At 46.9% G+C, this 26,302-nt stretch overlaps 1 protein-coding gene across 1 annotated transcript in view; it reads right to left on the bottom strand.

Annotated features, from left to right (window-relative positions):
* Positions 1–17,468: 17,468 nt before the first annotated feature.
* SCN10A (sodium voltage-gated channel alpha subunit 10) overlaps positions 17,469–26,302 on the bottom strand; it is a 93,970-nt gene continuing 85,136 nt past the window's right edge. The window contains exons 21-25 of the mRNA XM_078152078.1: positions 24,736–24,793; positions 23,218–23,355; positions 22,180–22,280; positions 20,534–20,804; positions 17,469–18,953 (exon numbers count right to left, since the gene is read on the bottom strand). Of these exons, the coding sequence (XP_078008204.1) occupies positions 17,719–18,953; positions 20,534–20,804; positions 22,180–22,280; positions 23,218–23,355; positions 24,736–24,793 (1,803 nt within the window). The 3' untranslated portion in view covers positions 17,469–17,718. The remainder of the gene's footprint in view (positions 18,954–20,533; positions 20,805–22,179; positions 22,281–23,217; positions 23,356–24,735; positions 24,794–26,302) is intronic.

Raw genomic sequence — 26,302 nt, 5'->3', positions numbered from 1 at the left:
TCATGTTTCCCTAGTAGACTGTAAGCTCCATGAAGGAAGAACTTGTTTTCCCCAGGGCTCCCCCTTCAGGCAGCTCTTAACAAAGGTGGGTTAAAGTGAACTGAGACTTCCCCCTCTTACCTATTTCTGCTTTCCTTTCTTGCCTGTTTCTTCCTTTTCCTGACTTCCTTCAAGACTCCACTGGAAAGCAGCTTTCATCAGGGGGCCTTTCCTGGTCCACCCAGTGACTTATGCCTTCTCCTGTAAGGTTATCTTCTGTTTGCTTTGCATGTATCTTATGTTGTGCCTTTTGTTATACATGTTTCATTAGACTGTGAACTCCTTGAGGGCAGACACTGTATTTTGTATCTCCAGAGCTTAACACAGTGCCTAGCACATATAGGGGCTTAATAAATGCTTATTGAAATTTGGTTGAATTCTAGAGTTGGAAGAGACTTCCATGTTCTTCTGGTCCAACCCATACTTGGAAAGGAAACCCCACAGCAAAACACTTGTGGTCACCCAGCTCCTTCACTGAGGAGAAGCTCCCTCCTGCCAAGGGAGCCATGACCCTTTTGGACAATTCATGTTTCTTGGCTAGTTTTGCTGCTGTGGAGTGTGACCTGCCTCCCTTCACCTGACATCCCTCGCCCCTGGTTCTATCCTCTAGGGTCAAGCAGAGCAAGATTAATCCTTTGACTGGATGGCCTTGACACACTTGGTCATGGGCATCTTGTCCTTTTGGGAATCTTCTCTTCCCCAAGGTAGCCATTGCCAGTTCCTTCCCTTGGTTTTTCTATGAGTTGGGCTCGAGATCTTTTGGCATCTTGGTTGCCCTCACAGGACCAGAGACTAGAGGATCAGATATTGAAAGCTGGAAGGACCTGAGAAATCAAGCCCAGTTCCTTCATTTTACAAATCGGAAGCTCAGACTCAGAGACTCTGTCATTTGTCCCAAATCACACAGGTGAATTTGGCCAGGGAATCAAACCTGGGTCTCCTGATTCCAAGGGCAGCCCTTTCCCCTCTGAACTATGACTTATCCTCTCTAAGTTATTCACATCCTACCTAAATTGTGGCTCCTAGAATGAAACATGGTGCTCCAGGTGTGATCCAAGCAGGCTGGTGGGGAAGAGAGACTCTCACCTCTCTCTTTCTAGAAGCTATGCTCCTTATAATTTAGCCCAAGGCATTCATTGCCAAATCGCACCATTAACTCACATTGACCTGGCAGGACACTAAACCTCCCCGAGATTTTCTGCCAGTGTTTAAAAGTGATTTGTGTCCCAGCTGAATTCAGTGTAGTCCAAAGTCCCCACCCCCTCTGCTGGCTTCTTCAGGAATAGCCTCAAGGATGAGGGCTGTTGGAACCTCCTCAGCCCTTCTAAAACGGACACAAAACATCAGAAAACACAATGTGCTTTGCTGCTGCTAACATGCTGCCGTGATCTGGGGTGGGGCCCCCATCTCTCCATCCCCTACCTGTGACATTTCCTTCTCTTGTTCAGCTGCCTCAAAGATGAAGCTTGCTAAGTGCTTTTCTCCTGGCCAAATCTTTCTTCCCACAATAACAAAGCAGAACCTGTCACGTCACTGGATGAGATTTTGGTAGGTAAAATGTATTCCTAACAGCTCCATTTCATCCTTAGCAAAATGAAAGGTCTGACTTCCGTCATTTGGAATGAAAAGCTTTGAATGTGAACACCAGCTCTGCCCCGTCTTCTCTCTTGTGACCCCAGCCTCAGTTTCCCCATTTGTGTGAAGTTTGGTTGAGGTAATCTTTAAGTGCTCTTTCATATCTGTGGTCCGTGACTTCTTGGATCGATTTTGACTTTCTGGTATTGCCCAATTCCTGCCCAAGTCAGATCGATGGAAAGGTCCCCAGACTGCGGGCTTCTCCCTGGTGCTCCCAAAAGTTGTCTTTTCCAGAGTGATCTCATCAAGTCCTGCCAGTCTATCTATGGCTAATGAGAGAGGCTGCTTATTGGTTATTAAAGAGGATAGAAGGAAGCACTCTTTCCCCTCACTCCCGCCCCTTCCCCTGCTGTTGGCCATGCTTGGAGAAAATACAGAGTATTGTCTGGGAAGCCTTTTCCTGAATTATTATAGTCTGAGTCTGGCTTGCTAATCCCTTTGAGCTACAGTGAAACAGGGGTCAGATTTCCTGTAGAGGCTCAGGAAGTTGGTACTGAACTGTGTGTGCCATGCCTTGCCCAATCCAGACCCCTACCCCCCTGCCCAGCAGGTATATGGGGAGCCCTTTCTGAGGGTGGAAAGCCTAGCCAGCCTGATGCTCAGCTGCTGTGGGTTTTCCGAAAGACCTCAGTCATCCTACCCAGATGGCTCTGGCACCCACAGGAGGCTGAGGCCCAGGAAACCAAAGTCCCTTGTCTTCTTCCAAGGGCCATGGTGGGGGCTAGGACTGGAGGTGGTGGTGACAGTCCTCGTAATGGTTGTTCCTGGGCCGAGTCTCCCCACCCCAGCAGCCACTTGGAGGAATAAGAGATGTGCTTCCAATCCCAATATCTAGTCAATCAGTCAGTCAATAAGCATTTATTAAGGGCTTACTGTATCCCAAGCCCTGTGCCTTGGCTCTGGCTTGCCCCTTGCCTGAAATGCCCCTCCTCTTTTCCTCTGACTCTTAAATTCTTCTTTTCTTCCAAAACTCAGCTCATGGGCCACCTTGTCCAGGATGTTTTCCTGCTTCCCCTCCCCCTACTTCCAAATGACCTTGAATTTGTTCTGAGAATGTCTATGCATACAAGTTCCCCCTTGAAAGGCTGTAAGCCCTTGAGGGCAGGGACTCTTTCATCTTCCCCCATGTCCTGCACTGCACCTTGCATTGATCGAGTTGGCCACCTGCTCAAATCATGGAAAGGCTGGCCCTGGGCATATGTCACCACTTGCCCAAACTCTAGGGGTCAGGCAATTGGGTGTCTGCAAACTGGAGGGGGAGCCAGCATCACTTCAATTGCCCTCAGCAGAAGGCCCCTTAGCCTCATATCTGGCTGGGGGGGAACCTGGTCCTCAGTCCTTTGCATCCCTCAGGGACTATGAGAGAGCCCAAAAGAAGGTAATGGTGTCCCCCCAATGTTCAGGGAATTCACCATATGAGCTCACAGATGGTGTGGCTGGGCTAGGCTAATGTTGGCACTTTAGAGGACTCCCTCTGAATGGCTGGATTGAATGTGGCGAGAACCATGGAGTAGAGTGGCTGCAATAGACATTCACTGCCAAACAACCTCCTTCCCGACTTCCCCAAAGCATGAACTGAGTAGACATTGCTCCTGAGATTATAGACCTAGAGCTGGAAGGACCCTCAGAGGCTATAGAATCCAACCATCTCACTTTACAAATGAGGAAACTGAGGCCCAAAGAGGTGGACTCATACAGATAGGAGGAAGTAGCAGATCCAGAAGGCTTGTGGCAGGAAGGCTGATGCAAGTTGAGAAGACCCTATATAATCAAAGAGTCTCATAACTGAAAGATCATGGGGTCACAGATTTAGAGCTGAAAGAGACCTCAGTGACCCCTCATTTTATAGGTGAGGAGATTGGGGCACAGAAAAGCAAAGAGTCTCACTCTTTCAGGTAGTTGGTGTCAGAGGAAGGATAGGAACCCAGTGCTCTGACTCCCTGCCCCAAGTACCAATTAACATCCCTGCTCACCAATTGCTCTCATTATTAGGAGGTTTGCCCTTACATCAGACTCAAACCTACTTCTTTGGCTCCCTGCGCCTTCCTTGTTCCTAGCTCTGCTCTCTGGAGTCAAGCAGAACAAGTCAAATCCTAGGAGGTGATAGTACTTGAAGGCAGCATCTTCCACCCACCCCCACCCACCCTAGGCTTCTTTTGTCCAGGCCAAATACCCCAGCTCCTTCTATTGCTTTGCTTAAGACCCATTCTCTGGGATCCTCCCTGGCTATTTGCCCTCCTCTGGACACTCTCCTTCTTCTCAAGGTGAGAACACCTTTAAAAAATTCTGTCTGACATTACACCTATCAGATTGGCCAAGAGGACAAAACAAGAAAATGATAAATGTTGGATAAATGTGGGAAAATTGGAACACTAATGCATGATTGGTGGACTTGTGAACTGATCCAACCATTTTGGAGAGGAATTTGGAACTATGCCCAAATTGCTATATAAATGTGCATACCCTTTGACCCAGCAATAGCACTTCTAGGGCTATATCCCAAAGAGATCATACAAATGGGAAAAGGACCCACATGTACAAAAATATTTATAACAGCTCTTTTCGTGGTGGCAAAGAATTGGAAATTGAGAGGATGCCCATCAATTGGGGAATGGCTGAGCAAGTTGTTGTATATGAATGTAATGGAATACTATTGTGCTATAAGAAATGATGAACAGGCTGACTTCAGAAAAACTTGGAAAGACTTGTATGGTCTGATGCTGAGTGAAGTGACAGAACCAAGAGAATGTTGTACACAATAACAGTCACAGTGTGCGATGACTAACGTTGATAAACTTAACCCTTCCCAGCAATACAAGGATCTAAGACATCTCCAAAGGCCTCATGATGGAAAATGCTATCCACATCCAAAGAAAGAACTGTGAATGCAGATCGAAGCATACTATTTGCTATTTTTTTTTCTTCTGTTGAGTTTTGTTTCCTCTTTCTGGTGGTTCCTGCTATTGGTTCTAATTCTTACTTACAGCATCACTAATGTGAAAATATGTTTAATTGGAATGTATATGTATAGCCTATATCAGATTGTGCACTGTCTTGGGGAGGGTGGTGGGGAGGAAGGGGGAGAAAAATTTTAAACTCAAAAGCATATGGAAGTGATTGTTGATAAATCAAAATAAATTAACAAAAAAGAAAAAAAATCTGTCTGACCTTCAGAATGGGTAGCTAGTCTAGTGCTGACACCCCCCCCCAAAAACAGCAGCCACAAATGAAAGAAGAAAGGAAGGAAGGAAGGAGGGAAGGAAGGAAGAAAAAGGAAGGGAGGAAGGAATAAAGAAAAGAAGGAAAGACGAAAGGAAGAAAAGAAGAAAGAAAAGAAGGAAGGAATCAAAGAAGGAAGTGAGGAAGGAAGGGAGGAAGGGAGGGAAGAAGGAAGGAAGGGAGAAAGGAAGAATTGAAGAAAAGAAGGAAGGATGGAAGGGAGAAAGGAAGGAAGGAAGAAAAGGAAGGGAGAAAGTAATGAAAAAAAGGAGGAAGGAGGGAGGGAAGGAAGAAAGGAAATAGGGAAGGAGAGAAGGAAGGAAAGAAGGGAGGGAGGGAGGGAGGAAGGAAGGAAGGAAGGAAGGAAGGAAGGAAGGAAGGAAGGAAGGGTTTTCCTCCAGAGTCAGATCCCAGGTCCCTGGGAGCAGCTCTTCTCCACACTATAAACTATAGGAGGTGTCCACTTATAACATGCCCCTAGTGGGCTCTGAAGCCAGGGTGCTGGTGGGCAGATTTCAGCTTTGACCTCAGTCTTGAAGGATGGTTATAAGGTTTAGAGAGTAGGAGAAACAGATGCACATATACTTGAGTAGGGGACACAGTGTGATGAGAAGCTGAAGGGGACTCCCTTGTCAGGGGAGCAGTGCAGAGACAACAATCCTCTCCACTTCCACTTCCCCCCTCCAAGTTCGGCTGTCATCATCCCTCTCAAATCCACTATTGTGATAGTTTCCTAATTGGACTCCCTGATTCCAATCTGCCAAAATAGCCGTCTTTAAGCCCAAGAATGACCATGCTACCCCTCTGCTCAAAGTTTCTGCGGCTTCCTCTTGCCTTTAGCATGAAATGCAAACTCTTCAGGGCATTTAAGCCTTTTCACAATCTGGTTCTGGTCTACCTTTCCAGACTTACTTCCCATTACTCCCCTTCACACACTTTATTTACGGACTTACTGGCTTCCATATTCAGCCTTCTGTTTCCTACCTCCTTGCCTCGTATATACTGGTTGACCTGCATGCCTTCCTCATCTCCACCTTACCTTTCAAGGTGCCACGTTTTATGGGAAACCTTTCTTTACTCCCTAGTGGAAAGTGCTTAAATTACGTTGAGTTTACTTATCAGCATAAACTGATGAGTAAACTGAGGGATGTAAACCACATCTCTTAGATGAGGGTCCAGGGTCTTGTTTCATTTTGGTCTTTGCACTCTCAGTACCTGGCATATAGGGTGTGGTGAGCAAAATTCTGTTGGACTGACTCAGAAAAACAAAATGGAGGTGGGAGGCAGATAAGACTGGAGAGGCATTGCATCAATGCAGCCTTGAGTGCCAGACCAAAATGAAGGTCTACAGCGAGATGGTCACATCCAAGGTTCTGCTCCTCCACCACCGGTCAGAGGACAGTCCATCCCTGCTAAAGGAGACAGGCAGAATGAGAGCATGGTAGGACAGGGGAAGGGTCTCCTACGGAAAGCCTAGGGTTTGACGCATTCCATCAGTGCAGTTGAGTCTCCTTTGCAGTGGCTGTGGGATTAAGCCCTTCCTCCTCTAGTCCTCTCCTTACTTCCTACACCTTCTGAGTGATGACATGATCAGGAAAGCCAATGCTGACTTTGATCCAGAAGTCTGCTTTTAGCTGAATGGATCTTTCAGCAGATGGATGAATGGCTGAACTTCATGCCATGGCTGTGTTTTGCATCTGCTGACAGCACCTGTTACGTCTGGGACAGTCAGGTCATGGAAGAAAATAGAGACAACCTAATCTGGGGGACACAAAGGGGGATCAGCAAAAGCCTGCAGCAGCTAACTGGTGCATGGAGAGTGCTGAGCCTGGAGCTAGGAAGACCAGAGTTCAAATCCTGTGTCAAATATTTACTACCTGTGTGACCCTGGGCAAGTCACTTAACTCTGACTCAGCTGCCTCAGTAAAATGGAGATAATAATAGCACCTACCTCGCAGAGTTGTTTGAGGAGCAAATGAGGGAATATAAAGTGCTTAGAAGATGCCTGGCACATAGTAGGTGCTCTATACGTACTCATTCCTTTGCCTCTCTCCCTTCATTTAGAAGATGGCACTTAGGTCTAGCTCCTCCCACCCCACCCGGCTCCTGCCTCTTCACTACAAAGTCTAGCTGCCATAATGGGTTGGTATCCATTTCCTCGGATAGGATGGACAGCCCTGGAAGGCAGGGACTCCTTGCTTCTGTCTTCGTATCCAGTGAAGGGGGCACACTACTCGGGACCTAGCAGGTGCTTAAAAGGTGATTGTTGTTTGTGTCTATGTGGCTGGTACGGATTCACCTGCCTATAGAGCTGCCTATTTCCCTCCAAAGTTCCTCATTTCCCTGGGTTTGCTCCCATGATTTCTCTGGGCACATTTTCAGTTGTGTTGATAGCTATGTAGGTTGTATTAACAATAAGCATTTTGACTGGTCTCCTGCTGATATCTCCTTTCTGAAACGTTGGTCTTTGCCTCCCAGGCTGTCTAACCAAACATGGGGTTGAGCCTTGCAGGGGCCCCCTGCCCCTGCCCCTCTCCTGGTGCCAGTGCCCTCTGCCTCCTGCTAACTATCCATTGTCAGTCGTCAGCCAGCCCCACCCAGTGGTCAGCTCCCAGGCCAATTCCAAGCTGGAGGCGCGGGAGGTGTTCAGTGAGTGGGAGGCAGTCCCTGCCCTCCATTCTTCCATCCCTGTGCCTTTGAAAAGGCTGCCTCCCTGAGCCCAGCCCAGCTGTTGGGAGCTGCACACTCCCCAACTCTCTCTTTCGGGGGCTGATGTGCCCTTAGAGGGAAAGGAGCTTTGGCTCACTCATGCTGTTCTGACCTTTTCAGCTCTTTGGCATCTAGCAAAAAGGTAATTCTCCTACACAGTCAGTATGCTGCTGTGGAAAGTGCCCGGGCTCTGGCACCAGAGAGGCTGGGCTCCAATCCTGATTCTAAACCTCCTTCCCTCTGACCTAGGATCAAGTCCCTTCTCCTCTCTGGGCCTCACAACAGTGAAAGTAGGGGGCTGGACCCATTGTCCTCCAAGGCATCTTCCCTTCTCTCACTCTCTTCTAAGCCCTCTGCAAGCTAATGGCCTCCTCACTGGACTGAAATTGCTCTCTCCAGAGTTACCAATACACTCTTCCTTAACTGTCAACTTGAATTGCCTTTTCTGATCCTTAATGCCTCTGCAGCCTTGGGCACTGCTAATCACCCTCTCCCCTGGGAGTTTTCACAACCCAGTTCTCCCCACGTTCTCCTCCTGTCTATCAGGTCATTCCTGTCTCAGTCTCCTTTGCTGGATCTTCCCTCAGAAAGCTCCACTACCTTGGGTTCCCATAAGGCTCTATTGTGGGTCCTCATTGGTAAAATATGTCATCAACTCCCATAGATTCAACTATCACCTCTATGAAGATGATTCCTGGGTCTATATGTCCAGCCTTAACTTCTTTCCTGACCTCCAACTGTCTCTTGAACATCTCAAACTGCATGACCCATAAACATCCCACGCTCAACATGCACAAATAGAATTCATGGTCTTTCCCTCAAAACTCTTCCCTCTTCTGAATTTGTCTATTATTGTTGAGGGTGCCACCTTTCTCCTAGTCAGCCAAGCTCAAAATCTCAGGGTCATCCTTGACTTCTCATGCTCTCCTGCCCTTCCTCCTCATCCCCAGATCCAGTCTGTTGCAAGCATGATCATTTCTAACTTTACATCTCTTGTGTTTGCCTCCTTCTCTCGTCCAATATCGCCACACCCTGCAACCCAGTGCCATTGACCTATTCCTTGTTACTTCCTCATGACATTCATCTCCCAATACCACACCTTTGCCTGGGCTGTTGCCCATGCTTGGGATGCTCCGCCCACCTACCTTTGCCTCGAGTCTTCTCTGGCTTCCTTTAAGTCTCAGCTCAAGCATCACCTTCTATAGATGGTCTGTCCAGGTGTTTCCTCCCCTTCCTACCACTACTGGGACTTCCCCTTTGAGACTGCTTTCAGCTCACATGATAGATTACTTATATACACATTTCCCCCCATTAGAATGTGAGCTCCTTGAGGGCAGGGACTGTGCTTTTGCCTTTCTTGGTATTCTCAGTGCTCAGCACAGCGCCTGGCACTTAAAGACTCAATGACAGACTGACTGGCCGAGGTAGACTCCCCCTCCCTTTAGATTTGTCCCTGAACATCAGAGCTAGACAGTCCTTAGAGATTCTCTCTCTGTCCCATTTTACAGAGGAGGAAACTGAGGCCCTTGCTGACAAACCAACTTTGCCAAGGTCTCCCAAGGAGTGAAGATTTTGGAGGTGGAGTCTTCTGGAGTGACTCCCACAGTCCTGGAAGACTCGTGTCTTCCTCTCAGCCTGGAGGCACTGTGCCTTCTCATATACTCAGTAAGCATTCGATATTTTTGTTAATTTGAATTCTGTTGAATTATTGACATGAAATAAAATGAATTGGGCCTGGTGACCCTTTCTCCTTTATCAGATGAGGACTTTGCTTCCTGCCTTCTCCCCCAATTCTCCATCTCAGGCTCAGTCTTGGTGGCCTTCACCCCCTATTTTCTTTACTCTGCCACTTTGAGGGGGATGGGGCCAGGAAGGAGCAGTGAACAACCCTTGATGAGAATGAATGTTCTCACAGCCTGTGTCCCCACAGCAAGGCAGGGCTAGACAGCTGGTCCAGCTAGGGTTACTGGGGGCAGAAACAGGACCTGTGGGCCCACAACAGGGTTGGTTGTGAGAGCTTAGGCCCACGCTTCTTCTGCCTTCTCTCTCTGCCCCTGGGCCCCCTTCTTGCTTTGCTTAGCTTTTTCCAGGACCTTCTTTTTGAGGAAAGACCTAGACCAGACATGCTTCGTGTACTGGATTTGCCACCATGAGTACTTTTCTCCCTCCTCTGCTCCCCCCAGTTTCCACCACCCCTACAAATGTTTGTTGATGACCTGACAGGAAAGGGACAGGATTAAAGTATGTGGGGGCAGATGCTCTCAGAAGGCTGTGGAGGCTGGAACCCCTTCCTCCTCCCCTTACCCCAACCAAAGGGCTGAAGTGTCTGCCCTAGACCCGGTCCCTCAACCCTGTGAGTGTGCTGCAACTCCCAGAGACACTAGGGGGCAAAAGCGAGTCAGATGCCTACTGTCCCTGCCTCTTATTCTTGCTCTTTGGGCAGTAGAGGGCTCAGCAAAGCAGGCACCAGCCCAACTTCTCGCTGAAGCCCCCTCCCCACTACAAGGCCTGCTTCCCCCCTCCCCCTTAAGCAGCTTTTTCCTGCTCTGGGTACCCCATCCCACCCACACTGTTGTCCACGGCCCTGATGGTGATTCTGATTCTTTCTGTCTGGTTCCATGATTTATACCATTAAGATTCATAATAATGAGAGGCAGTGTGGCTCGGTGGACAGGGAGCTAGTCTCGACGTCAGGAAAACGTGGACTTAAGTCCTGTCATACGTACACTAGTTGCATGCCCCTGGTTAAGTCACTCAACCTCTCAGGGTCCCTCTAAGACCATATAAAATTAATAAGACATCATTTTGAGGTCAATGCATTTATGCTGGGGGGATCAGATAAAGCCTCATGTAGGAAGCTGGACTTAAGCCGATGCTAGGCAGTCTAAGAGAAAGAGGTGATGAGAGAGCGCATTCTAATTATGGAGCACAGCCCCATGCAAAGGTGCGGGTGGGAAATGGAGCACCATGGGTGAGGAATAAGAGTTGGAAGGCCAATCTGGCTGAATTGTAGCATGAATGGAGGGTGGTGACATAGAATAATGCTGGAAAGTTAGCTTGGGGAGCAGCCCTTTGGCAGGCAGGAGACACAGACCAAAGGAGGAGAGAGGAGGCAGGGAGACCAAGTGGGAGTCTTACTTAATAGACTAGAAGCAATGAGGCCAGAACTAACATGGCAGCCATGGGAGGGGAGAGACAAAAGATGGTCCCTGCCCAGTCCAATGGGAGAGACAGCAAGCAAACAGCTGTGTACAAACATATGTGCAAGATAAATTGGAGACCTAGGGAAGGCACCAGCACGAAGGGGGGCCATGACAGGCTCCTTGAGGAAGGTGGGATTCTAGCAGGGACTTGAAGGAAGCCAGGGAAGTTGGGAGGCAGAGGTGAGGAGGGAGGGCAAGCTAGGCATGGGAGACAGTGAGAGAAAAGGTCCAGAGACGGGAGAAGGAGGAAGGGCCCAGGGAGTACGAACCTCTCAGGTGGACTGAAGAGATCTTGCTCAAACATAGTGTGGATGGATGGTTCCTTGGCCACCCAAGTGTCCTCCCCTCTGAGAATCTATCCAGAGAAGAAAGGACAAGCATAGACGTTTCCTGTTTTGAGGACTTTTTGCCCAATGTCTAACTGCCTGGCCCTGACTTTCCTTCAATCCCTAGAGGAGTGAGGTCCTGCTCTGGGCCAGGCCCTGATGCCAGCCGAAGCTTAGGTGAGCTAGAGAGGGCAGACGGCCAAGAGCTCCCTCCCTCCCTGAGAATTACTTGATGGGACACACTGACTTCAGAGAAACTAACTTTAATGACATTCAGGAGAATGCCAGGTCCCTCCTGGAGAATGGCTGCGTTCCCAGAGCACAGGCCAGCTCAGGGGGCAGAGACCTTGGCAGGCAGACCCGAAGAAAGGCTGCACTCAGGTCATCTTGCCTGTTACTTGGAGAAACAGGCCTGCCCACCTGGACCCAAGGAAGAAGTTGGGAGCGTCTGTAGGATACGGTGACGCTTGGCCTCCATATTCCTCCACATTCCTCCACCTCCTGAACAGGATTCAGCCAGATTGGCTTGTTCCATCATGATCAGCCTCTGGACAGCTCAACTCTGTGATGGCTGAACTGAACCTAGCTGGAGATGTAGGATGAGTCATCCTACAAGTGGACCAGGGTCCTTGGGAGCCCTAAGAGCTAACTCTCACCTGACCAGCTCCTGGATGGAAAGATTCAACAACAGACTGGCACCTTCTTCTGGCTTCTCCCCACACTTAACTGCACAGGCTTTCAATTTGCTCCTGGCCAGAATCCTAGGGGTTCACATGAACCCATTGTCCTAGCAGATGCTCCCCAGACCTTTCTTCTAAGATGTGGCTGGTGTTCCTTTCGTTCATAGTCTCTCTCTAACAAAGAACTAGAACTAGGGTTGCATAATCAGAGCTTTGCCTCAGGGTACTGGATTTTGAGAGGGCTAATGGCATCTTCATCCTACAGAAGCACAGAAAGAAATATGCTCAGATGAGATTGGGACATATTTTAAAGCTAGATCTGTGATTTCATCTGAATAGGGAAATCTTGGTGAAGAGTTTCCTCTTCCAAAGCAGGTCTGCCCCTTCTCTGCAATTTACATTTGGAGAGTGGGGGTGGGGTGAAACAATATCTACACAGGGACTGGGACTGTGATTTCATCAGTAGAGGAAACCTCCAGGTGAGGAAACTCCCTTCAACAGATACAGGTCAACTCCTTCTCTGCAACCTCTGGTCTTAGAGAAATGCCTGGAGCTCTAGAAGGTTAAATGACTTTCCCAGGGTCACACAGCCAGGATGTGTCAGTCAGTCAATAAACATTTATTAGGCATGTACTATGTGCCAGGCACTGTGCTGACCTTCTGCAAAGGCAGAAGGCATCCTTGGTCTCAAGGAGCTCGCAGTCTAATGAGGGAGACAACCTACAAACCTCAACGTGTGATTGAGATCAAGCTATAGACAGGCTATATCGGAGTCGAGCAGCAGAGGGAAGGCACTCTAATTAAGGCAGAGCAGGAAGGCTTCCAACAGAAGGTGGAATTTTAGCTGGGACTCAAAGGAAGCCAGGGAAGCCAGGAGGTGGAAGATGAAGAGGGAAGGCATGCCAGGCACAGGGGACTGCCAGAGAACATGCTTGGAGTCCGGAGATAGAGAGCCTTGTTTGAGGCCAGTGTTGGTAGATTGCAGAGTATGTGGTGGGGGCTGAGGTATTAGATATAAGAAGGCTGAAAGGGGAAGGCACAGGTTATGAAGGGCTTTGAACACTCATCAAACTTTAAACACTAAACATAAGATTTTATATCTGATCCTGGAGGCAGTAGGGAGCCACAGGGGTTTATTGAAGGGGGGTGTTGATGGTGATGGTGGTGACACCATCAGATCTGTGCTTTGGGGAGATCACATTGACAGTTGGGAGAGACTGAGGCAGACCGAACAACCAGCTAGCTTGGGAGCTGTCGTGGTGTAAGAAGAAGAGGCTTCTCAATAGCCCAGGCTGGGGGCAGTGGCAGAGGGGAGAAGAGGGTGGATACAAGAATATTATCAAGGTAAAATCGACAGAAGTCAGCAGCAGATTAGATTCACAGGCTGAGAAAGTGGGTGAGAAAGGATGCCTCCTGGAAAGTGCTTTACAAACCTTTAAGGGCTATGTAAATGCTCTGGTTATTATTGTTATTATTCACTCATTCCTTCAGATCTGGAGCATTCTGCCTTCCAGTCCTGCCTTCCAGATTCCAGTGACTCTCTCTTCACTCTAGAGCAAAATACAATCTCCTTTGCCTGCCATCCCCGGGTCTGACATCATCAATAAAATATTTACAAGAAGATGTATAACAGGGGACCACCCGTTATATCATTTGGGTCCCTTTGTTTATAATTCACATCTTCACAATGATATGGGCTATATAAATATGTAGTAGACTGATGGTGTTTCATGACTCTGGCTGGGAAACTTTCCTCCCTACTACAGGAGACACTGGCTTAATAGACTAGAAGGTTTTATTTCTGTTTTTGTTTTAAAGCAGGTTCTGTTCTGATCTAAAAAAAGTCCCCCAGTTACACTTGGTTGGGGTGGAGAGATCATTGGCACCATCCCCCTCATTTTGCCGCTAAGGAAGATAAGATCCAGAGAGGGGAAGGGAGTTGTCTGAAGTCACACAGCAAGTGAGTGGCAAAGATAAAGCTGGGGCCCAGGTCTCATGACTCCGCCTCCATGCTGCCCCTTGGGTTTTCTTTTCTCCCATTGTGGAGGCGTGGCCCAAGGCTCATGTTCAATCTCCTGTCTTTCTGAAGCGCGGCCTTGGACTGTAAAACAGAGTCTGGGAAGTCTTTACCAAGCTGCCCCTACACCCTCATGTTATGAAAAGGGCAGAGAAAAGCAAATTAAAAAAAAATTAAAGGGATAGAACATGGTATTCTTAGACGAAGAGCAGGAACAAGGTATTTGCCTACCCCAAGAAAGTCTGGAAATTATCATCTCTGAGTGTGAGTTTGTATGGAAGGCTTCTAGCTCTCAAAATGACAATGCAGCTGAAGTATAACAGCTTAGCTAGCTGTAAGTCACAGAGCTCTGGTCTTAAAAACATACGCATTTACAAAAAGTCATTATTAAAAAGCATCCTCCCTTGCTCCTCCGTGAATATTGTGCCCTAGGAGGCTGCCCATATTTCTACCCTTAGTTCCAGCTCTGCTTAGACATTCTTCTCTTTGAGGAAAGCTTAATTTTGTAAGGATGTGGAACAGTTTTATAACTTACTCAATGGCATGTGGTGTTATAGAAAGAGCACTGAATTGGGAAATCAAAGACCTGGGTTCCATTTTGGCTCAGACAGAATAGGACTTATTAGCTGGGTGACCCGGGAAAGTCACTTCAGCTTCTTAGAGCAGGGGTTCTTAATGTGGGGTCCATGAACTTAATTATTTTTCTTTTGATAACTGCAGCTTCCTTTGCAATCATGAGATACAGTTAATAAAAAGATGACTCTGAGAAGGTATGCATAGGCTTCACCTCTACCAAAGGGGTCCAAGACTTGCAGAAAAGATTAAAAGCCATTTCCTTAGAACCTCAGTTATTTCACCTGAAAGCTGGGGGTAATAACACTTGACCCGTCCTTAACTTCCAGGACCACCACCATGGTTCAGTAAGATTCCTAGGGGTTGGGAATTCCCTCCAAAGGCAAATACCTATGCTGAGACTTTACCTTTGTCTACCAGCACTCATTTCTCCTCTATTACTTAGAAAACACCAAGACATACCCTTGGTGCTGGTGGTGTTAGAGAAGACTGGGTAGAGCCCTCCTGGGTGTCTGAGGTTGGTGGGGGCCATGGCAGTTCAGGGTGGATATGGAGTTAAGCAGTGGAAACCTTTGGAGTAGAATCCAGAGCAAGCCAGGAGGAACAGGGCAGCAAGGTTGAGGATGTGGGGGATGATCACAGGGCAGGCAGCCTCAGAGTTTAGCGACACAGGGAGTCAGTGATGAAAGCATGCCTGACTCCCTGTGAGTGTGTCTGAGTGGTCCATGACAGGGACCATGGATGAGATGGCCCTTTGCAAAGTGTGCAAATCTGAGGGATTACTTTTATCAGAATTATGAATATTCTGGAGACATGAAATGACCCCTGCCTTCAAGGGGATGTATCTTATTGGGAGAAAACAACCTGTAGACAGATAAGGACAGGGACTGGTCCTGTGAGTTCAGAGGGAGGAGTACTAGTCAATGTTAGTTATTATTGTTGTTGCTGTTATAATTTGCTCTCTCTATGCTGCCATGCTATGTTTTCTTGTTATTACTATTAATAATTGATTAAAAGAGAGCGGCCTCCACCAGTTCTGGCTACGGTCCCAATTTCTGTTCCCTCCCCTGAACCCACCTCGGCCCACCTGCTTCCTCCTTTTCGGGGAAAGGGAGGAAAGAAGGAAAAATATGATGGTCATAGTGAATGAGCAAGAGGGAAGCAAGAGGTGTTGGGAGTTACCTGTGCACACTGAGAATGTTGGGTACTGAATATAAAGGCAAGCTGAAGAAGTGGTGTTCACTGGAGAACCCTGTGCCAGATCAGACTGGCACACTCAGAGGTCTAGGGGGACCTGGAGTTGCTTCCCTCTTCTTGCCACTACACTCAACATCCTACAATTGCCTCATGAGTATCCCAGGTGACCTCCCCTCCCTGCACCCTCTGCCCTCCAGGGGCTGAGAGTGAGGCTAGCATCCAAAGTCAGTTTCTAAGTCCTTTTCATGTCTGACTTTCCGTGATTCCCTGATGATTACAGAGGGCTGAGGGCTTTCCCAAGACTCTGAGTCAGTGTCCTTGGCTCTGACTCCTTGCAGTCCACAGCTCAAGTGCAGGAAGAGCCAGGGGCCACTGCTACTTAATGGATGGCATGGGTGGAACAGAAATTCCTTGTAGCCTCTGGTTTTTTGTTATTGTTTTTTGCCTCTATCTGTATGGTACCTACACACAGCCATGTGCCTTTTTTTATTTTTAGGTCCCACTTGACCTATGTTGGGGAATTCCTAGTATGGAGATTCCTTCCACTGATGCACATTCACAACTCATCCACAACTTAGAATCTTAAGAATTCTCCAAGGTACTGATGAGTTAAGTGGCTTGCTCCGGGTCACTCAATCAGTATGCGTCAGAAGTAGGACTTGAACCCAGGTCTTTCTGACTCCAAGTTGAATGCTGCCTCAGACAGCCCTCTATAAATAATGTTATCAATTGTTATTATTATCCAGCATCTATCTGAAGGGGCCCTGTCCTGCCTTTGGAGGCAGCCATCCCATCCCACTTTTGGACAGCTCTGCTTATTAGGATGGTTATTTGGATACCCAGCCTCAATTCACCTTTTTGCTAGAAGAAGCCTTGCAAACCTCTCATTTGACATGTGAGAATTGAGGGTGGTGTAGGGAGGGAGTGACAAGCAGAGGACCCCGGAGCCTGATTTAGCTCCTGCCATGCTTCCTCGATGTGTGACCTTGGGCAAATTCCTTAATCTCCTTGATGCTGAGTTTCCTCCTATAAAAACGGAGAGCTGGGATTAGAGGGGATCCAAGTTTTCTTTCAGCCCTAGCTGCGGAGAGACACATTACAGCTTGATGTCAGAAATGTCCAGAGGCTTAGAGCAGCAGACCTATGTTCCCATGGTCCCTGCCACCATCTACCTCAAGAGTGATAGCAGTAATGACTGGAACTAATTTAATTGTAAAATACTAATGGCAGAGGAAGGGAAGGGGGTGTTAATGATAAATGTCATAATCATTTCATTAAAAAAAATTATGCTCTTAAATAGGATGCTGGTCTTGACAGTAAATCTCCCTTTAAAAACATCCACTTTAATAGCTGTACCCATGTCCTTTTACAGCATCTCCAGTGGGTGGTACATTGGGCCAGAGGGGGTGACACTGGATCTCTAGCATGCAGCCATGCAAAGTTCTAACTAAGGTCCCTGGTCCCTACAGGTGATGCTCACTGGCCTGGCTCTGTGCTCCAACATGCTGGTAATTGTTCCAGTCCTGAGAGTTTTCCCCATGGGAGTCCCTGCTCTTATCTCCCTATCAGAGAAAAGACAGAGGAGAGAGGAGGAAACTCTTGGTGGTCTCAGTGACAAGGTTAGAGGAATAAAGTTCTCTCTTCTTCTTTCTTCTTCTTTTCTATTCTTTACAGAGGTGTTGGAAAACACTCCTGTATCCTACCCTGCTCATGATGGATAATTGAGTTTTGGGGCAGGCAAGTCAAATGGAAAAATAATCGAGTTAGAGGTCTGAATTCTCTCTCTCCCCCCTCCCCATGACTGTAAGAAATCCAGTTTTAGTTACCAAAATTAAAAAACAGAAAAGAAGATGAAAACAGCAGTGGCCTTTTTTTTTGTAAATGAAGTTGGTGCTCCTGGCCCTCTCCTGGCAGACTGATTGTTTCTCCCCCAGTAGGGATTGGTGGTCCTGAGATATTCACATGTTCTTTCCCAGACCCCCCTCCCCACAGGCCTTTGGCATGCATTTATGAGAGGTGGGCTGAGCCTGGGAGGCTATCTGTGGTCAGAAAAAAGCTAAGGATGCATCCAGAATTGTATATGAATTTCTGCTGATCAGATTTCAGTCCTGTGTGGAGTTCTACATTGATGATGCCTTGTCCAAGTCCTGAGACAGCTGGTCATAGCTAGCATCTTCCTCCTTTAGACCAGTGTTGGGCATATCCAGCTGACCCTCCTCACTGAGCCCCCTGGTGACACTGTCATAAGATGGGGGGAAAGACATGGTCGATGCAGTTTCTGAGTTGTCTGCAAGCTCACTGTTTTCCTTTATCATGAATTCAATCAAGCCTTCATCTTCGGTGGCCCGCTCACATAGACGTTCACCAGCCTCATTTGGACATACAGTGGTGACCTGTCGTAGGGAGTGTTGCATGAGATAATTTCTGTAGGCCCTTTGTATGATGGCAGCAGACAGATTTTCCTGTTTTGATCTCAGAGTATTTGCAATTGGCTCATAGGAAACTTTAGAAGGATTAGCAGCCATGAACTTTTCCTCCATTTGTGCCTTGAGTGTGTCCATCTCCCCAGATTCTCCCAGTACTCTCTTGGTAAAGGTAAATAAGATGTCCAAGCAGTGAATCTTGTCCCCTGTGACCAAAGGCAGGTCCATCTGGATGAGTATATTCTGGTTGGGTTTTGGAATGCGCAGAGGTCCTGTCAGAGCATCTGCAAAATCTGAAAGGGCTGAAAATGTAATGAACTGAGTGGCCTCCGGGTCAAACTTCTCCCAGGTCTCATAGAACATGTCAAAATCATCCTCACTCAGTGGCTCTGTGCTCTCTTCTGTGGCCACATTGAAGTTCTCAAGGATGACAGCTATGTACATGTTGATGACGATAAGGAAGGAGATGATGATGTAACTGACAAAGAAGGCGATCCCTATCGTGGGATTACCACAGTTTCCTTTGGACTTAGTGGAGTTTTCTGAATCTGGGTCACAGTGCGGGGGCCCGGTGTTGAGGATGGGGCTGAGCAGCCCGTCCCAGCCAGCAGACGTGGTGATCTGGAAGAGGCAGAGCATGCTGTTGGCGAACGTCTGAAAGTTGAACATGTCGTCAATCCCGGCCTCCTGCCTCACGTAGGCGAAGTTGGCCATGCCGAAGATGGAGTAGATGAACATGACCAGGAAGAGCAGCAGGCCAATGTTGAAGAGGGCAGGGAGGGACATCATGAGGGCAAAGAGCAGCGTGCGGATCCCCTTGGCCGCTCGGATCAGCCGGAGGATGCGGCCGATGCGGGCCAGGCGGATGACTCTGAAGAGTGTGGGTGAGAAATAGCTTTCAAGAGACTTCATGATGCCTGAAAACACCAAGCCTTTAAAGGAAGCGAGGAGAGGGATTTTCAGTCTTTAGAATGCCAGGATCCAAATCCAAACAAGGACAACATCAACTGTCATCACTCAGTCAGTTCCTTGACTATTATTCTGCTTCCCTCCCTCCCTCCCTTCTTCCTTCTTTCCTTCCTTCCCTCCTTCTGTCCCTCCTCTCCTTCCCTCTTTCACTCCCTTCTTCCTTCTTTCCTTCCTTCCCTCCTTCCGTCCCTCCTCTCCTTCCCTCTTTCACTCCCTTCTTCACTTCCTCCCTCCCTCCTTCCTTCCTTCTTTTCTTCTTTCCTTCCTTCTCTCTAGTACAAGTCCCTGTGCATGGTGGATGCTAGATGAACGATTATTAACTGAACGGTTTCTTGAATTCTGCTAGATACATCTATTTACAACTTAGAAAGACATCAATGCCAAAGGGTATCATGGTGAACTTGGATGTAAGTTCTTGGAGAATTTGCTTAGCAACCATTGTCCAATGCTCTAGAAGCTCTTTTTTTTTTCTTGAAAATGACTGGGGGTGCGGGGAAGAATCCATTTGGGGCTAATGGAAGCTAGGGGAGACTGGTGAAATGAAGCCAGAGAGGGAAGCATGAAATATTTTCAGGTATTTTTCTCCTCTCTTTCTTCTCCCCACCCCAACCCCACCAGGAGAAATTCTAGAGGGAAAACAAGGAATTTTGACTTTTTTGTGTGGTCATGGTTAAAATCTGAACTTGAACTGGGGGAGATTTTTATATAACTGAACATCTGAACAAGTCAGGTCCCAGTTTTCCTTCCAACAGAAAAATATCTCTAGAACAAAGCCAGTAATTATGGCAATATATACAGAGGTTTCTCAACTGTCCCCAGAAAAACTCTCCAGAGAGGCTGAGACATGATCCCTGGTTTCTTGGATTCCATCTGGGAGGGACAGTTGCAAACATTGCTAATGTCTACACAGGCTGGTCTTTCTCTGCATTATACTTTAAATGAGGTCCAGCTGGAATGCCCATAGGAGTTCACTTCCCATAATGCATGGTGTCAAGAGAGCACTACTTATCAGGAGATATTCTTGGGACTATGTAGAACAGTCCTTTTTTATTTTAAAGGTGGGGTGGACTAGACTTGTAGCTTGATAGAAGGATTTTTCAGTGAGGAAGATCCCTCTACCAATGTAGATGGGCAAGTGCTCTGTGATGTGAGTTTCAGAGAGTTGCCTGGGACATTAAAAGGTGAAGTCACTTGCCCAAGATCACACAGCTGATATATGTCAGAGATGAGACTCGAACCCAGGACTTCCTGACTCTGAACCTCACTGTCTAACCATTCTCGTGCCATACAATTTGCTATAACCAACTCCAAAGCACTTGCTTCATCTAAGATGGCCCTACATTAGCTATGTCATCAAGAAGACTGTGATGGTAAGGACATGTGTGAGGGACCTTGAAGAGAGCCATGTGGCTTCTTGGGTGAATGTTGAAGTTCAAAGAAGCGTCACTTTGTGACTCCCTCATCAGTTTCTTAAGCAGCCCAGCTGCTAACTCCACCCAGACTGTCAGCCCAGGGCACCCCCTTCCTCCACATGATCACTTACTGGCCACTGAGAGGAGCACAACAATTAAATCAAAGATGTTCCATCCACTGGTGAAATAGTAATGTCTCAGGGCAATCGCCTTCAGGACACATTCTGCTGTGAAGATGGCAACGAAGAATTGGTTGATCCGGTTGAGGATTTTGGTCTTCTCATCACTCTGGTTATCTGTCTCTACCATCATGGTGATCATATTAAGGCAGATGAGGACCATGATGGCCACGTCGAAGGCTTGTCTGGTTACAATATCAAACACGAAGCCTTGGTATTTGTTCTGGGAAAAGGAGAAGGGTTCATGTTGGTCAGTCAAAAAGCATTTATTAAGTATGTAGTATGTGTTAATGAGATTTGGAAATGGGACATAGCTGGGTAAGGTAGGAATGAGGACATAACTAGAAATTCTGGTGCCTAAGACAAGCATCTCAAAATGCTTTTAGAGTGACATATTGTGTGTGTGTGTGTGTGTGTGTGTGTGTGTGTTGTATATTTGTGGAGGAAGGTGGAAGGAATGGGAACAGGGACAGAGGGAAAGACCTTGAACCTCAGGACATGAGGCATCTCCTATCACAGAGGAGACCCACCATCAGATAGCTTCCTATTTAATAGATTAGTCTAGTTAACTTGGTCCTACACTCAGTTGTATCTACTAAAGAGAAGTATTCTCTGTGCCCTGGAGCAAAGCTCTGGTTATCCTCCCCTGGACATGGGTCTGGGTAGAGGTTCTTTAGTTAATTTTACTTTTGGATTCCCCCTCTCTCCCTCCTTCACCTTCCATAGCCAATTGGCCTCCAAGTTGTACTGATTCTTCCATCATAGAATCTTTCCATTCCCATCATCACTACCTAATCTAGTCCTTTATTGTCTCCTACCTGGGTTATTGCCCTGGACTCCTAACTGCTCTCTGGCCTTCAGTTTCTCATCCTTCCAATCCATGGGGATTAGAAGTTGGTGTAGTAGAAATAAGGCTGGTTTTGGAGTCATCAGGTTGGGGTTTGAATCCTGGATCTGATACTTACAGTGTGACCTTAGGCAAGTCATTTTACCTTGTGAGACCTCCTTTTCCAGACTTCTAAAAAGAGGGGGTTGGATTAGATGACCTCTGAGTTTCCTTCCAGCTCTTTGTCTATTATCCTATGGTCCTATGACAAGGACTATATTAAATAATAATGACAACAGCAATATTGGCAACAGAAGAGATTGGAAAGGCCACTGAGAAGGAACTCGGTGGCCACTGTTATTGACGATCTAGTTCTTTCTTACACAATTGGGAACGCTCTGGAGTTCATGGAGCCCTGTGGGATTTTCTTTTTTATTTCCTTTGTTCATCTGAAGTTTTGCTGTCCTCAGTGGCTTCCTGTAGAGTTGGTTTATTTGGCCCATGGACCCACGATTGCAATCCAATATGGAAATTTCCTTCAGCAAAGCAGACCAGGAATAGCTCTGCAATTTAGAGTCTTAGGGAGTTCACTGGGGGCACTGAGAGGCTGTGACTTGACCAGGGTCACAAAACCAGTAGGTGTCAGAGGTGGGATTTGAACCGAGGTCTTCCTGGCTCCAAGATCTTCTAGCCACTATGCCATCCTGCTTCCCTGTAGATGGCTATTAAATTTACAAAAAAATATAAGATCATAAGAAATTCTGGGACTTACCAGAGGTCTTGGGATTGGTTTTTGAGGCTTCTTGGATCCTAGTTTTTTCATGGCATTATAATATTTCTTCTGTTCTTCAGTCATGAATATATCTTGACCACCTAAGTATAGGAATTAATGTTACCATTAGCAAAGAGGAAAAGCAAGACTGGCCAGCTGGACACCCACAAGGACAGCTCCCTCAAATTTCATAGACTCAAAGAATTTAGAATTGGAAAGGGTCTAAGACAGTTCCCAATCTAGGCTCTGGGCTCTCATAGAAAGTCATTCTTTTGGACAGTGACCATATTCAACTCCACTCTCCTCACCCAATGACACAAACCCCTAATCTCATCATCAGCTCCATCTCTAGGACCACAAGGCTATGTCCATCTGTAAATTCAAACTCTTTTTTCAAAATACTCATCACAGACAGCCAGGGGCCAGACCTTGTTAGGTGCAAACCTGTAGCCTGTTTCAAAGGCAGGTAAGAACACTCTTTATGTAGCCTTGGGATTTGTAGTCATACACAATAGAGCCTAAGGCAGCTGCCCATCCCACTTGCCTTTCAACCAGGCTGTCCCTAGCATCACATATTTGTGTTCAATCCTCATCCTAGACTGTAAGCTCTATGAGGGCAGAGACCACATCTTAGGCTAAACTTTAATCCCCTCCAGTACTTAGTACACACAATAAATACTTAATAACTGTTTTCTTGAGTGAATGAGTAAATCCCTGGGTAGAAGAGAAACAGGAGCCCAAAAGGTCCTTTCCTGGCCACCTCTACTCCCAGGCTGCCAGCACCTGGTCAGAGAGAAGGAATTCCATTAGCGTGTGAGCCCCTTGAGCATAAAGACTGTCTTTTGCTTTTCTTTGTATGCCCTGCAGTTAGCACAGTGCCCAGCACTTAGTTTGCACTGTTTGTTGGCTGTTGGAAACAGGACTCTTGCACCAATCTGGAAGGGCTGCAACTAGAGACTCAGAAAACCACAGACCAAGAGCACAGAAGCGCTCCCCTGGAGATTCAAGGAGACTTAACTTAAAACTGAAAAGAGACACTTATCTTTTTCTTTTGTTGATTGAAATTGTCAATTATGACTCCAACGAAGAGGTTCAGTGTGAAGAAGCCCCCGAAGATGATGAAGATGACAAAATACAGGTACATGTATACATTGGCCTCCCACTGGGGCTGCTCCTCTTGCTATGGCCAAACAGAGCAGAGGAAGCATCAGGAGTGGGGCTACAGGCTTGCATGGGCAAAGACAAACTGAATAGACATGGACCCAGGGGCATCTTCCAAGGGCTGGCTGCCCAAAGGCTCAGGTTTGCCCCAGGCCCAAAGATGGGCCTGGAATGGAAGCTCATGGCAGTCAATGAGAAAAGGTCATGAAAAGTTTGGATTGAAAAGTAACAAAGCACAAATGAGAGGCTATGATGACTGAGAGAGGAAACCTGAGCAGAATCTTGACTGGTGGCCATTGATAGGATTCTGGGGAGTCCCTGTGTCCATGGGGACACTGAGGAGTGTTCCTTTCCTTTCTGCTTCCATCAACAAAGTTAAAAGACGCCTTCAGATCTCGCTGCTCAATGAGCCAAACTCGCTGGAGGAGTAGGGAAAGGGTGCCAAGAAGGTGCCTTTCTCCAAACATCTTGCCCTACTGTCCTGATGTTGGGCCTGAAATTACCCCCCTTAAAGATTCATTCCTTTGTAAGGCATGGGCTTATCTAGGTCTCTGTCTTAAAATGCACATTGTCTTGGAGAGAGAGGAGAGACATGGTCAGCTTGTCACATCTTAGGCAGAATGATTATGTCATATAGATGCAAGGGAGGTGAGAGTTGGAAAATACCTTCACTCCTTCCTGCCTTCCCCCTCCCACCTCTTCATGGATACCTTCACCTCTAAGGCTCCCTTCCACCGGCTCTGTATTTATCTTTCCTGTACTGCTTTGTAGATGTTTTTTTGCCTCATTGGAATGTAAGCTTCTTGAGGGCAGGGACTATTTTCATTTTTTGTTTGTATCTCCAGCATTTAGCGTAGTGGCTACCACAAAGAAAGCATGTAAAACATGTTTGTTGACCGATTGATTGATTGCCTGAAAGGCTACCAATAATTTCATTACATTAAGTTAAGAATTGCTGTCTGTAATCTCTTTTCCAGGCCCACAACAGCCCTGGGAGGCCCTCCCACAGTCAGTCTCTAACCTCTCATCGGATGCCTTCCTCCTGTTTGGGAATGGGGAGGGGTGCCAAGAAAGGACAGAGGGAGCACTAGGGGTTGGGGACCCCTTTTCTGACCCCTTTTCTTGATTTGGCAAGGAGCTGGTGCTGGTGACAGGTGGTCACCTTTCCTCTCTATGGCAGATAGGAAGCACTTTTTTTTGGAGCTGGGAAGGAAGACAATTCCTGTCACCTAAGCCTCACTAATGGGAGAAATCTCCTGATTCACAATAATTTCTAGCATGCAGTCACTGCTTTTGCCTTCAGCTATGAAACAGGGGGATTATGATGTTGCTACAGCCTGAGAAAAATAATCTGAAGACATGAGGCCCCAAGGATTCTGTTGCAAGGTCACCGACCCACCTTCCGGGAATCCACAGCAGCATACATGATGTCCATCCACCCTTTAAACGTTGCCTGGAAATAAAGGGCAGATGGCAAATTGCAGCACGTGCCTGAAACCCCATTTTCAAACACTTTATATTGCTTATATCCCCATACAGTTGGCAGAGAGTTCTTACCTCATGTGCCTTCATGAACTAAACATTTTTGTATATATAACTGAAGGAGCTTCCAAGGCTCTCTTTGGCTTCCATAAATATGGTCGGGAGCCAGAAGCCTGGGTAGGGTAGGGGAGAAGGTTCCTAGAGATGTAGATAATCTATTTACATCTGAAACTGTGGGCAAATCAGTGAATTCAGCCATTCTGTGGGTCTTTGTGTAAGCATGGTATAGTGGAAAGAATGCTGGCTTGGGAATGTGGGCATCTGGGTTCAAATCCTGCCTCTGACAGTACCTGGGTGACCTTGGATTTGACACTTAAAATTTTGGGCCTCAGTTTCGTCTTCTGTAAAAACAAGGGTGTCAGACTAGATGAGCTTTGAGATCCTGTTCAGCTCTATATTTATGATTTAAATTCCAGATTTGTTATTTACAGCCTGTGTGACCTTAGTGGCACAGTGGATAGAGTGATGGGTTCAGAGTCAGGAAGAACTGAGTTTAAATCCAGCCTGAGACACTAACTAGCAATGTTGCCTCAGTTTCCTCCTTTGTTACATGGGGATAACAATAGCACCTACCTCCCAAGTGAAGACCAGATGAGATAATAACTATAAAGTGCTTGGCACAGGGCCTGGAACATGGTAGATATGTAATAAATGTTAGCTATTATTATTACTAACCTCTGTGGGCCTCGTTTCATCATCTATACAATGAGAGGACCGGACCAGATGATCTCCGAGGTCCCTTTCCATTCTGTGATCTAATGATTCTAGTTGATATCTGCCATATGTTTGATGGAGGGGAGGGGCCGATGTTTTACACTTCTATATTCTTATTTTACGGAATGTCATGGAATGAGACCGTGATGCAATCACAACATCTCAGGCTTGGCGTGGCTCATCATTCAAGCTGACTGATATCTGAACAAGAATCCCTCCTCTACTGTCCCTGACAAATAGCTCTCCAGCCTTCCTTGGAAGACTGCCAGCATTCTGGGCAGTGTTTTCCACTTTGGGGAAACTTTCCTTATAACCTGAATTTACACAGGTCAACATAAACAGTCAGTTTCCCATCACAGTCTTGTAGGTACTTGAGACAGTTATCACATCCTTCCCAACTCTTATCTCCTCTAGACTAAACATCCTTGGTTTCTTCAATGACTTTTCCTAAAACATGGCACCCAAATATGTCAGATATGTATGAACACTACAATGAGGCCATTGGCTCTCTTGCTGAAAACATATTGGTCCAAACACTGGAGTAGGGAACCCCCATTAAATAAACTTCCTCCATCAATGCAGAGCAACACCTGCTTTAAGACTCAAGTCTTTTAGGGTTGCTTGGATCGCTAAGAGTTTAAATGCTCTGCCTAAGGTCAAACAGCCAATATGTGTCAGAAGTGGGATTTGCACCCAAGTCTTTCTG

Source organism: Phascolarctos cinereus, unplaced genomic scaffold (assembly GCF_003287225.1).
Source record: "Phascolarctos cinereus isolate Bilbo 61053 unplaced genomic scaffold, phaCin_HiC Scaffold_4;HRSCAF=312, whole genome shotgun sequence".
In the NCBI taxonomy this organism is placed as follows: domain Eukaryota; kingdom Metazoa; phylum Chordata; class Mammalia; order Diprotodontia; family Phascolarctidae; genus Phascolarctos; species Phascolarctos cinereus.
The sequence above is the reverse complement of the archived record's forward strand: the minus strand, read 5'-3'. Positions and strand labels throughout refer to the sequence as shown.